At 41.2% G+C, this 13,295-nt stretch overlaps 1 protein-coding gene across 2 annotated transcripts; it reads left to right on the forward strand.

The window, feature by feature from the left end:
- Positions 1-280: 280 nt before the first annotated feature.
- On the forward strand, positions 281-11,245 carry KBTBD8 (kelch repeat and BTB domain containing 8). Of its 2 annotated transcripts, XM_075713769.1 has the most exons (5): positions 281-375; positions 407-582; positions 3,036-3,246; positions 3,900-5,014; positions 7,609-11,245. In XM_075713769.1, exons 1-5 carry the CDS (start codon positions 281-283, stop codon positions 8,070-8,072), a joined length of 2,061 nt encoding a protein of 686 aa, XP_075569884.1. In that variant the 3' UTR covers positions 8,073-11,245. The 2 variants fall into 2 exon arrangements, with proteins under 2 accessions (XP_075569884.1, XP_075569886.1); XM_075713771.1 differs by lacking the exon at positions 281-375 and having other exon boundaries at positions 572-654.
- Positions 11,246-13,295: the final 2,050 nt, after the last annotated feature.

Consider the following 13,295-nt stretch of genomic DNA (forward strand, 5'->3'; position numbering starts at 1 on the left):
TCTTTTTCCCCTTTTCTGCTGGTTTTTCCAGCAGCGGCCATGGTGTCTGCTCTCCCTGGCCTCCTGGGCAGACAGCTTCTGGGTGACACCACTGACCCCGTTTCAGTTTTGCTTCAGGAGGTGCTGGAGAGAAGCAGCGCAAGGCCCGATAAAGCAGGAATTGTGTGTGGGGGGGTTATTTATGCGGAGAAGCCATTTCTGCGGGGTGCCCCCTGCAAGTAGAGCGCTCTGGGGCAAGACGCTGAGGGGTGCCCACCCGCCCCTGCCTGAGGGCCCCAAAATGGCCGCTCCGCCCGGAGGCGCCCGCCTCCTCGTTGCTACGCGACGGGCAGAGCCCGCCCCCCTCAGCCGCCTCCTGGAAACTACAACTCCCAGGCAGCCGCCCCGGGGGAACTACAGCTCCCAGCATGCCCCGCGCCCCAGGGGCGGTGCCACGCCGGGCTCCCGCACTACATTTCCCGGCAGGCGGCGGGGCTGGCGGCCAATCAGCGCGCCCCAGGTTGGTCGGTGCGAGGAGCGGGGTTGGCTTCCGCGGGAGTAAGCGGGCCGCGGAGAGGGAGCGGCGCAGGGGAAGAAGCGCCGGTGACATTTCCTTTCGGGCCGCCCCCCTCTCCCGCTGCCGGAGCGGGGCCCCGAGAATGGCAGCGTTAGGAGGTCGGTGCGGTCGGGCCACCGGGACGGGGGAACGGGGTGAACGGGGGGGAGCGGCCTGTGCTGTGGGGCGCCCGGGGAGAGGTGGCTGCTGCGGGGTGTCGGGGCCTGTGTGCTGGGGATGTCGGGGGGGGCGCGTAGAGGAGCGGTGTCGGGGCCTCTCTGCTGAGGGGTGTCGGGGAGGGCCCTCCGTGAGGGAGGGGTGCTTGGGGCCCCTGGGCTGAGGGGTGGCTGTGAGGGGTGGCTGGGCCCTAGGAGGCCTGGTGGGGCGAGGGTGCTTGGATGAGGGGGTCTGCAATGTGGGGTGCCGCTTCCAGATGGGGAAGGTGATAGAGGGGTGCCTAGGAGATGTCTGTGGGCGATGGGGTCAGGGGTATGGGGAAAGGGGGATGCTGGAGTGAGGGCCTGTGTATGGGGAGAGGGCAGTACCGCGTGAGGAGAGCTGTGCAGTGGTACTGTGCTTTGTTAGGGTGGGCATTTGTGGAAGGAGGGTGCCCTGTGAGGGGCTCTGGTCTGTGTGAGGGGAGCTGAGCCGAGCGGGAGGAGTGGGGCTGTCCATGATGAAAGGCTTCTATGAAGACGGACATGGAGGGGGGGAGGAGTGGAGAGGGGAGAGGTGTCTGAGAAATTGATGTGGAGAGTATTTTGGGGTGATGTCTGGGAGGAAGAGAGTTAAAATTTTGAGGTGCAAATGAGGAGAATATTAATAGAGGAAAAAGGTGCTGGGGGGGGGGGGGAGGGAGAAAATGAAGGTGATGAAAGTGATCGGGAAAGTTTTATGGGGTGGGAACTGTAATGCAGGTAGTGTCAAGGATTAAACAGAAAAACTGGAATACAGGGATGAGTATCTGTTCCTGGCTGAGTCTGCCAGCGCTAGAAGCTGCCTTGATTGCATGTGCTCATTGCTCAAGTGACTGTCAGGGTCAGAGAAGAACTATTTTGCATCTTTTTTACTGTTAGAAAGTAAATGAAACTCTTCTGCAATGGTAGCTACATCATGGTTTTCTTGTACATCAAAGCTTTGCTAGATAGGAAGCCTGAGAACTGATATAGCAAAGTATTATTTACTTGGAATTTGCTCGCTAGTGATTAACGCTGTTTCTGAACAAGTACAAGTACAAATGCCCCCCTTCCGTAATGATTGATTAGTTTTGAATGTTGGAGCTCAGTTACCGTGATAAAATAAACTCCCCTGTTGTAGATCTTACCTTTAAGTATTTACTATTGTATTTGGGGGGGGAAAAAAAAGTGTTTAAAAGACTTTTCCGAATGGTGCTTTGAAGAGACGCTGAAAATATTTGGCCCTGAGCCTGCCGTGGGAAATGTGTGCCCAACAGCAGATCCCTACTGATTTAATTGTGACTGTGTTCAAAGCTGTGTCTGAATTCTGAGTAAGACAAATTGTAACTGCTGTATATCACCACGAGTTAGAATTTAAATCTCCTATTCATTATCAACAATTGCTGTTTGCTATCCTCTTTGCCCCTTTGTGTTGGCCAAAATTTGTCGGAAGCATTCTCTGTTGCAGTCAGCAGCTTTACCTGATTTGCAGCTCTTGCCACCTAATGTTTTTCGTTTGAGCTCTCCTTTGTTGTTGTTGTGTAAAAAAATTTGTTGCTATTATGAAACGGATTTTTGTGCTTGAGACATTGCTCAATTTTCACTTGTGGATTTACTTCATTTGGCATATCACATGTTACTTAGAAACATATGCTCCGCTTCATATGTTTTTACAATGATATGCAAACTCCTTCACACCTGAGTAATTTTAAATGGTAATTGCATTTTTTTTGTAAAGAAAAACATGTAACCGTATATACAATTTTATGTGAATTTGTTGCCCAACATGCTTACTGTAGGGCTGTTTCTTCATGAGTCTACACTATTAACTATGGCTTGTGTAAGTTAGTAGCCAGTTCCTGTTTCAGTGTGGAGTTAAGTACGTACATCATACAGACTTGCGTAATAGTGATGTAGATTGGGGGCTTATTTTATTCTTCTGCATTCTTTGTTTTTTCCCATTTTGTACGTCAGCAATCATTGTGATTCTTGACTTAATTTCCCTCCTCCCCAGTGATATGTAATAAGTATGAACTATTTATATGATTTTCTTTTTCTTAGCATTAATGGATATAATTTTATAGGTTAATGGTAACCTACATGTACATTGGGAAAAGGGAAGAAAAAAAATAATTGAGGAATCTTTATATCTTTACTCACCCCTTGAAAGTTTTAGACTTGATGGATGGTGACAGTGAGGAAGTATGGAATATTAATTTGTGCTAATTCTTGTTCATGCATGGGGTTTTTTGGTGTGTGGGGTTTTTTTGGGGGTGGTTTTCTCGTTTGTTTTTTTGTTAAACGGTTTCAATTTTGCTTTGTAGAACCAAGTAAGTTTTCACAAACACTGAATGGAATTCCTTCTTCAAACACAGTCAGCAGTGGAATGGACCCCTTCCATGCTTGTAGTATTCTTCAACAGCTTAAAACCATGTATGATGAAGGACAACTGACAGATATCGTAGTGGAAGTGGATCATGGGAAAACATTCTCCTGTCATAGGAATGTTCTTGCTGCAATCAGTCCTTATTTCAGGTACAATAGTCCATTTTTGAAATGGTGATCAAAAGCAGAATTCTAACTTACTTTCATTAAATGAAAATTAGGAAAAAATCACACCTATACTACTATTCCATGTAACTAACGATAATATAGTGCACCTAGTAAGTAAAGGTTATTGTTCTCTGAATTATCAGTGTCTGTTTATCAAAGATGAGTTTCACTGGAGAAAATGTCACGTTATTTAAAAAACAAAACAAAACAAAAATGCCTCCAGTGTTGAGGGTATCTTGGATACAATAATAGCATACTTAAACTACTTGTTTCCTTTTAAAGTTATATATTCTAGCATGCTAGAATATGCATATGAAATAATATGTTGAAAGTTGAGTTGAAAGTTGCAAAGACTTGGATGTGTCAGGAGCTTTGCTTTAAACTGAGTGAATTTTAATATGGGGTTAGTGAGACAATTAAACAAGAAATTCCAGCTTGCCACTTTTGTTTTGGTAAGTCTGGAACTGATCTTAAATTTGGGGACCCAAACAGGACAGTGTAATGTCAGTGATAAATGTATTTGTGCTGATATAAGGGCGAACACATTGGGATTAGCTGTACAATATAATTTAATTTCTTACACTTGTAGTTAGAAGGTAATTACAAATAAACTGCTAAATGTTTTTCTTTTGTAGATCTATGTTCACTAGCGGCCTTACAGAGAGTACCCAGAAAGAAGTTCGTATAGTTGGTGTTGAAGCAGAGTCAATGCATTTAGTATTGAACTATGCATATACCTCCAGAGTAATGCTGACAGAGGCCAACGTTCAAGCTTTGTTCACTGCAGCTAGTATCTTCCAGATCCCTTCCATACAAGACCAGTGTGCTAAATATATGATCAGTCATTTGGACCCACAGAACTCCATTGGGGTGTTTATCTTTGCTGATCACTATGGTCATCAGGAACTCAAAGACAGATCACAGGACTACATTCGTAAAAAGTTTCTGAGTGTCACCAAAGAGCAAGAATTTCTTCAGTTGAGAAAAGACCAACTGATAAGTATACTCGACAGTGATGATTTAAATGTAGACAAAGAAGAACATGTTTATGACAGCATTATAAGGTGGTTTGAGCATGAACAAAATAAGAGAGAAGTGCACCTTCCAGAAATATTTGCCAAATGCATCCGTATGCCTCTGTTGGAAGAGACATTTTTAGAGAAAATCCCTCCCATGTTTGCACAGGCTATGGCCAAAAGCTGTGTACAAAAGGGACAACATAGTGCCAATGGCTATACACAACGGCTTGGAATGACCGCTTCTGAAATGATCATATGCTTTGATGCTGCCCACAAACACTCAGGAAAGAAGCAAACAGTGCCTTGTTTAGATTCGGTCACAGGGAGAGTGTTTAAACTATGCAAGCCACCAAATGACTTGAGGGAGGTTGGAATTCTTGTATCTCCTGATAACGATATTTATATTGCGGGTGGTTACAGACCAAGCAGCAGCGAGGTCTCCATTGACCACAGAGCAGAGAGTGATTTTTGGATGTATGATCACTCTGGCAATAGGTGGATTCCGAAAGCTCCTTTGTTGCGAGCCAGAATAGGCTGCAAATTGGTTCATTGCTGTGGTAAACTGTATGCAATAGGTGGTCGCGTTTATGAAGGAGATGGGCGAAACTCACTCAAGTCTGTGGAGTGTTATGACAGCCGAGAGAACTGTTGGACAGCTGTATGTCCAATGCCGGTAGCAATGGAGTTTCATAGTGCTGTGGAATATAAGGATAACATCTATGTTTTACAGGGTAAGGTGGTTTGACTGACTATATGGCGTTTTATTGGAAGTGGGGATTGTTCAATCTGACTGTCTGTGCTCTCTAAAGCACCTTAGAAAACCCGAGTTTCCTGGACGTTTAAAGGGTGCTCTGTGACAATGGGGTGGGAGGAAGGCTAGGGAGAGCAGTGGGCAAAGAAGAGAGGTTGCTGCTTGGGTTCTCATGCCCTGGGAACATGTCACTAAGTCGTAGTATGGAGTTATTGCACAAATGGCAGTTTGGTGGTGTTCTATGTCAACAGTATAGTATTAAATTTTACTGTGAAAATTCTTCAGCGCATTTTACCCAGATAAAGAAGATTTAATAATGTTGAAGAAAAGATATTGTCCTATGAAAAAGCACTTTGCATTTTATTTAGCTAAACACGAAAATTGCTGGTGTCTGTATTCTTGGTGACTTGTAAAAGTCAATTAACCACTGTACGCATTTATTTCCTGCTCTACCCTGCTTTTTGAAGTCAGCCCGGTAACTAAGAAAGATGACTTCTGTCTTTCTAGTTAACTCTGGTTCTTTGGTCAGTAAATGTAGTACTGCCTTTACATCCTTTCTTCTGGTAAATGATCAGACTTACTGGTGTATTAAACAGCGATCCTTAAATTAATAAAAAGGATCATTATGGGAATGGATCAAATAATTTATTCTTCCCTTTATTTATGGAGACCTTATATAAAATATGTATTTGTATGTATGCATAAGCCATATAGCTGTCTACACTTAAAAGTGCTGAGACTGGTCTTATGAGGCTGTACTAAGAGTCCCAAGCAGTGGAAAGAAAGGAGGCGGTGTTGTCTTGGTTATGTTTTGCTAAGGGCCACCTCTGTGTAAACACCTGCAGAATCTGGGGTCTTAGATCCATACCAGCTCCCTCTTTGGGTAACTCTCCATACAAAGCTGGATCACAGGAAAGAAACAGGATAGCGAGTACTGTAAGGTCATTGTTATTTACCGGAAAAAGTCAACCTGATGTCTTCACTTTGTGTTCCTGCCACTCAGTAAGGTTGGTGGGCTTCTGCATGATTTGCAGACTTTTCTTCTTTCCTTGTTTCTGTATCAGGTTTGACTCTTGGTGGTGGTGGCTTTAAATAATTCTGTTATGCTAGCAAGTTCTTTCAAGTAATTCTGTTACACTAGCAAGTTCTCTCAATCTGCCTATTCTAATGGGGCAGACATCTGCTTTAGATGGGTAAGAAGGAATGGTGAGGAATATTTAACTTGGTAATTTGTTCATCCTTTAAATGTTTCTTAGAACTGCCAAAAAGTGGATGTTGTTATAACCTATAGAATAATAATGTGTTCACAAATTTTAGCTGCACTAATTCTGTGCTTCAGTGTTTTAAACAACAACTCAATGCTCACGTAAGTAAGCAAGCTACTTCACTGTGCTAACCAGCAAATTATAAAGATTCATGCTATGGGAAATAGGCAACTTTTCTATTTGCGTGGGGTAGATAAAACCTTGATTGAGTTGCACTGAAGTAGTATTAGAAAGTTAACTTTCAGTAATTTTTCTAGAGAAAGCTCATAAGTTTGAAGTAGTCAATAAGGATTGATGAGAGTGTTAAAATGCCAACGAACTGCAAGCGTCAGTCATAGGAGATTATGCTGTGGAACAAAAATGAATAATCAAAAAATGTATTATGTGTAAGACTTAATCTCATAATCTCATATGTTCCACCCATTTTACTGTATTATTTCTGTATTTGTTACACTTGAGGTGCTTGGTTACACAGCAGCTTGGTTAAAATTCTTATAATAGCCATGTGAAATTATGTATGATTTGAATTATGCTAATATTTGGCAAATGTTAGGCCTTTCTTCTCCCAGGCTTTACAAAAGACAAGATTGTCTTTATTCATGCTCTTTTCATCAAATTTGAAGAGCATGAGCTTTCAGTCAATCTGAACTTCCATTACCTACAGTTTGTAGATGCTACTCTGTGCAGTTAACAGAAGAGGTGTTCTATAATCTAAACGCAAAACTAATGATGAATCAGGAGCTTCATGCAAGTATTCACCTGGCATCCTCTCAAGAAAATCAACCTAAATGTGTAACCCAGCCACCTGACACAAGTAGCTTCAAAATCCGTGGTTTTTGTGACACAATTATTTGCTCAGATTTAACAACTTTCAGGCACTGAATTCTGAGACTCCACAGTCTGTAGGTGGCATGTTGTGAAGATGTTAAAGAACAAAACAAATACTTAAGACATTTCAAGACTGGAATCTTGAAAGGTTTTGTTCCAAATTATTAAGCATGGTTTAGAAGTAGTAAAGGATAGCTAGGAAATACATAAAACATTGTATTTCTGATATGCTTCAAATTCCCTTTTCTTCAGCTGGAATAGAAACTCAAAGTAGTTTTTACTCATGCTATTAATATTTTTGTAATGCACTTGGAAGAAAGCAGGCGATGGTGCTAGGTGTTTTGTTATGGGATCGAGGCTTTTAAAAATTGGTAGACTGTTTCTGTCTGTGGAAGAACATACCTGAAAGCTTAGTAGCTGCAGAATTGCTGTTCTGGAAATGAAGCATAAGTTATGTTTTATTTTTCCTCTCTCTTTTCAGGGGAATTTTTTCTCTGCTATGATCCTCAGAAGGATTACTGGGGATTTTTGACCCCAATGACTGTGCCTAGAATCCAAGGCTTGGCAACTGTATACAATGACTCCATCTACTACATAGCTGGAACCTGTGGAAACCATCAACGTATGTTTACCGTAGAGGCCTATGACATTGAACAAAATAAGTGGACTCGAAAAAAAGACTTTCCATGTGATCAGTCCATTAATCCGTATATAAAACTCGTACTCCTCAAAAATAAACTCCATCTGTTTGTCAGAGCTACTCAAGTCACTGTTGAAGAACATGTTTTCAGAACCAGCAGGAAGAATTCACTCTACCAGTATGATGAGGTTACTGACCAATGGCAAAAAGTATACGAGACTCCAGATAGGCTCTGGGATTTAGGCCGGCATTTTGAATGTGTTGTTGCTAAATTGTATCCGCAGTGTCTTCAGAAAGTTATTTAAATTTTTTTTTTTCAGTAACAGGCCTTAGTGATTTGAGTGGTAATCTGATGCTAGAGAAAACATGTCTTAAAAGAAAACAAAGAAATTCTGTCAGTATTTATTGTAAGCTGAAACAGACAGTTTTTTTGTATGTGGGGATGGGTGCTCTTTAAAGGTTGCAGTCTGGGAAGGGAATTACTGGTTCAGTTTCATATTTACTGATATTTTCCTGGGAAATGAGAAGGAGGTTACAAAGTGCAATTATCAGCATTTTTTTTTCTGGTAGACACTTAATCATGTCATACTAGAGGGGTGTTTTTGTGGTAAGAGCAAATTAAGTGGAAGAGCCAGGATAACTATGCACTACAGTGAAAGAAAATCTAGCATTAATAGCTAAGGATGTCCAAGATGTTTTGAAGTGACTTTTCTTTTTTTCTCTTTTTTTTTTTTTAAATACGGGTAAAATTTGAGGCAATATCACTAAGTGGTTGTAGGTTTGTTTGTTTTTTTTAATTCTAGATTGAAAGTACATAGAGGAATGGTATATCCTGATTCATAATGATCTTTTTTTTTGTAGTGTTTTTGAAGTCTGCTAAGATGTTTGCAATGTTGTTTGTGCACTACAGTTTGGGAGAAAAACTCAAGTCAGAATTGGAACATGGAGTACCTTTGCCCCAGACGGAGGCACTGTACCACTTCCTGTGTGTGGATTTTTGTTAAAATTGAGCTTAATGGTAGGGGGGAGAAAAATCCCAGCACCTGTCTTCTGCCACATAGATGTAGTGCTGTAAAAACATTTTTTTAACACTGCTTTAAACCTTTTTTTTCATCCCATAAAGGGCTTTAACCCAAAAGTTGATGGTGCTAGTACGTTTTTAATACTTGTTTGTCTGAAATGGGCTAGCCTTATGCTACTGTTTAAGACAGCCTGTTGTTTTTCATGGAGTGTGTGTCTGTCTTCAGGCCCTGTCCTGTCATCATATTGTCTTTTTTAACATAACATTTTTACTGTGGTGGTATTCTTGCACAGAATGGTGACAGGATATGGCCTTAATAATATTGATTTTATTTTTTTTCTTTTTGCGTGGAGTATTCATTCTGTCTCCACTAAAGTACAGTGCTATGTGCAGAGTTGGCATGTGCTCCAGTAATTTCAAAAAGTGTGGGTTAACTTTACAAGTAGTTTTTCTTTTCTCCCCGCAATCAAGTCCTCAAATACCTTTTATTTCATTCTGATCTATAATGTGAAAATTTGCACTACTGAGCTGTCTTCACTATCAAGTGTATTAAAGCAAAATTGGCAATAAATGTCCATGGCTTAAATAATCTTAGATGGAAATTTAGAATAGGGATCCAATATATTGCAACACTTTTCTCTATGTATTTAACATTTAGCTTATTTTTAAGAAGTTCTAAGTTCAGCCTCTACTTCAGTAGTGAAAACTGGATTTAAAAGGGAAAAGATTAATCCTAAAACTTGTATCAGCTGTAATTCGCCAGGCTTAAATTGTCACAGCTCTAATTTTTGCAGAGCTGTGAGTATGTTACCTTACTCTTCCCTATTTTGTCAAATGGACCTAAGTAAACCAGTTAACTTGAAATGGCAGTGGCCATCACTGGATGTAAGTGCTTACCATTATCTGGCTTAACAGCTGATATTTCAGTAAGCCAAATATTTAGCTCATTGTTTATCCCCCTGGCTGGCTGAGGATTTGGATAATGTTTGTTTACTATGTGGTCTTACTGTTCCCAAATGGAATCTTTCTAATACACGAAAATACTCGCCTGGTTCTATTTCTTAATTCTTGCACAAAATGTTTAAAAGGCAAAAACAAACAAAAAACTGTGAAATGAAAAGGAAAAAAAAAATGCCTCTTTGCATTACATACCTCATCTTCCAGAGATTCACCAAACCGCTTCTTTCAAACGTGAGCGTCTGAATTTTTTTTCTGAAGTTGAAGTTGACAACTCTTGCTAAGACTGCATTTTCCAACAGTGTTGAGGTGTGTTGTTTCTTTGTTTAGTTTTCTTGTGGATACTGTTTTTTATATATCCATAGCCAAGAATAAGAGGGGTTTTTTTAAAAGTACAACTAATTTCATTTTTAAAATTATCCTTAGTCCTTGGCTAGCTCTCTTTGCGCTGTTGTAGGCCTCTAGCTGCAAGCTTTCTGAAGCACCCTCCCTAACAGTGTTGCATTTGTGTGTAAAACCATTTTTTTTGCGAAGTGTTATGTAACTTTTTTCTTGTTTTTTGGTTTTTTTTTAAGCTTGGTTGAATATTTACAAGACTTCTTGCTGCTTTTTGACAATCTTCTATATTTATTTAGTAGAACAAATTTCAATATATTACTTGAAACTATGAAATAGAATTGAGTTAGCAATTGACTGGTCATGTGATGTATAGAAGTACAATATGCTGTGGTTAATTCTGCAGTAGGTTTGTTAATTTTGTTTATCTGCACTAAAGTACGAAGATCTCCATTCTGTTTAACCATTCAAACTGAGGGTGTGATCCAAGTCTGTAAAGTGTTTAAAAGCTAAATCCTGGAACTTGCCGTGGGAGTAGAATATACTAAATCTTGTGCATGAGGAGTTTGTTGAGACAGTAATGTAGCTGTGACATTTTGCCAATTCTGAAATGCTTCTACATTTTGCTGAAAGTCAGATTCCTGGTGAAGTTTTGCTTTAGAGTCAGGCTTAAGTAAACTTGCACAGCACAAAAAAAAAGAAATAATTGCACCAAAGGTACTGACAATATTTAAACAGTAATCTGTACATTTTCCCCACTTGGTATTTTTTCTGCGTTCATTTATTTCCCTTTATTAAATGAATTTCTAGCATTGTAAGGACTTACGTGAGTGTAAACCTCTTTTTCAAAATTATTAGTTACTTTAGAAGGAAACATTTTGTAATTTCCACTTGATTTCATCAGTAAAATTCAGAATAACTGAAAGCAGTTTTGGCGCACCAAACATGCGGTGTGTGTATGTTCTACAAGAAATCGAAGAGCTCCCTGTTCGTAAGGCTGTTTAGAAATGGCATCCAACATTCAGTGCTCAGGTATGTTAGTAAGAAGTACTGTAGTCCTATGAGGGCAAATGTGTGGATTTTTAAACATTTTGCCATAATTGCACAATTTTGCATTTTTACTTAATGTCATGTTATGTTTCTTAAAATAAACCTATTGTTGAAATACAATGGAGTTCAACTGGTTTTGTGATAAATCGCTTGCATGCATTTTAGTAGAGTAAATTTCTGAAAATTAACCCAATGATACAACTTTTTGAGGCTTGTTCAGTTTCTCTTTTTCTGCACTTGTGTGTCTCAGCTGTATGTAATGTCACTTTTTTTTTTCTTTAAGGCAGCACTATGCGGTTGCTTGAGGTGGAAGGTGGCTTTGTTCTACTTTTTTGTCTCATTCCTTGTGGCTCTTCAGGTCTAACTTCTCATTTGTTTACATGCAGGGGACAGCATCTTTCCCTTCCTCCCCACCTTTGGCTGGAGCTGACATCCCAGCAGGAATGTCAAGTAGGGCTTTCCAGTCTGATAATACTGTATATTGGAAAACCCTGAAATGCTTTGTATTGAATTTCCCAGCATCCTTACTTAGTAGGGAAGTTACTTCGCAGGTGGTAAAAGGGCCAGAGAGAGCACAGTGGTGTTGGTTGCAAAGGAGCCTGCTGCAGAGTTGAGAATGCGAGGCCTCCTCTCCCTTAGCTGTTTAAGCAAAACTCCAGCATTACATGTGGCTTCTGATGTAGTGATGGTGCTTAGCATGGGGGCTTGCAAATTATACTTTTTATTCCAGAACCTTTGTTCCCATTCAGAGACTGTCTACTGAAAACAACATGAAGTTCTCTTGTTTGGGAAGGCGCTCCTATTGTCAGGTTCTCGCAGGCGTTATTTCCACCCTCACCCCCAGCCTGTAAACTTGGCTGGGTGCGATTTGAAGACTGTTCGTTCACCTGGCAGTTTGGTCGCAGCAGAAACAATTCAGGAGTGCGGGCCGGTGGTGGTTGTGTGTGTTCAGATGAACTCTGCCACGCGTGATCAGTAAATCAGACTGGGTTGGCTGCCTAGGCCGTCTGTGCAGCAGGCTGATGTGGCAGACCGCTCGTGAGCTATGCAGCGCGGTACCCACCTTCCTGGAGGCTGCTGCATGATGATCCTAACCTTGGGTGAATTTGTGCTGACAGATCCACGCTCCTGGTCACTGGTTCAGAGTGTCCTGGTTTCGGCTGGGATACAGTTAGTTTTCTTCCTAGTAGCAGGCACAGTGCTGTGTTTTGGATTTAGTAGGAGAAGAATGTTGATGACACACTGATGTTTTAGTTGTTGCTAAGTACTGCTTATGCTAGTCAAGGACTTTTCAGCTTCCCATGCTCTGCCAGGGGCACAAAAAGCTGGGAGGGGGCACAGCCAGAATACCTCCCGTCAGACTGGATAGCAGCTCTCCAGTTACAGCGTCCAAGGGTCCCAGCCTCTTTGTATAATCACTGCTTTATTTTGTGTGATCGTGGCATTGTCCCTCATACAGCTGAGCTCCTTTCCTGCAACCTATGACAACAGGTACTGGACGATCTTGATACTTTTCTGTTTGCAGCCTTCGGTTGCTGGGAAGACCTCTGGAGAAATTAGCCAACAGAGCAAAGGCACCGCTTGCCTTCCTGTGGTCTTGTCCAGATCTGCAATTGCTCTGTTAAAAACCAGGGACGCGTCCTCTTGAAGACCTAGCAGAAAAGGTGATGAAGCCGGCACAGAGAAGGTAGGCTTGGTGTTTGACTTATTTTAGCGGGCTGAATCAATGACACATGCTAAACTATATGCATTCTCTACTTGCTTCTGCATCCAAGGACTCAGCTGGGGCTCTGAAATACTAACAGCTGCTGTTAGGCAGACAGGTCTAACTAGATTTGGCTGTGCTTTCATGCTGTCTCTGGAGTTTGCTAATAAAATAGTGACTGAGAGTCCAAATCATCCATCCCCAGCATGGAGTTTGCAGTTGCAGTCACCAAATACTTGAATGGTAAAAGCATCCTAACCTGAATCTCCCTGTCTGCTGTCTCCTTTGTTTGGAGCACCTTTGCTCTGTCCAAAACTCTAAGAACTTATAATAGAAGATCCTCTAGTGCCATATTATGGTTTTGCAACATGCTAGTATGTAATTAACTGAAATAAAGAAAGAGCTGAAGCTGACAAGAACAAAAAAAGAGACCTCCCTCTGTGATCCCCAAGGGAAAAA

This window comes from Pelecanus crispus, chromosome 7 (genome assembly GCF_030463565.1).
Source record: "Pelecanus crispus isolate bPelCri1 chromosome 7, bPelCri1.pri, whole genome shotgun sequence".
NCBI lineage: Eukaryota > Metazoa > Chordata > Aves > Pelecaniformes > Pelecanidae > Pelecanus > Pelecanus crispus.

Bases quoted from the DNA above. Each gene is read 5' to 3' on its own strand.
- KBTBD8 (XM_075713769.1), top strand. From the start codon at position 281: ATGGCCGCTCCGCCCGGAGGCGCCCGCCTCCTCGTTGCTACGCGACGG. The intron at 3,247-3,899 runs GTACAATAGTCC...TTTCTTTTGTAG, and splicing joins GCAATCAGTCCTTATTTCAG to ATCTATGTTCACTAGCGGCC. The intron at 5,015-7,608 runs GTAAGGTGGTTT...CTCTCTTTTCAG, and splicing joins TAACATCTATGTTTTACAGG to GGGAATTTTTTCTCTGCTAT.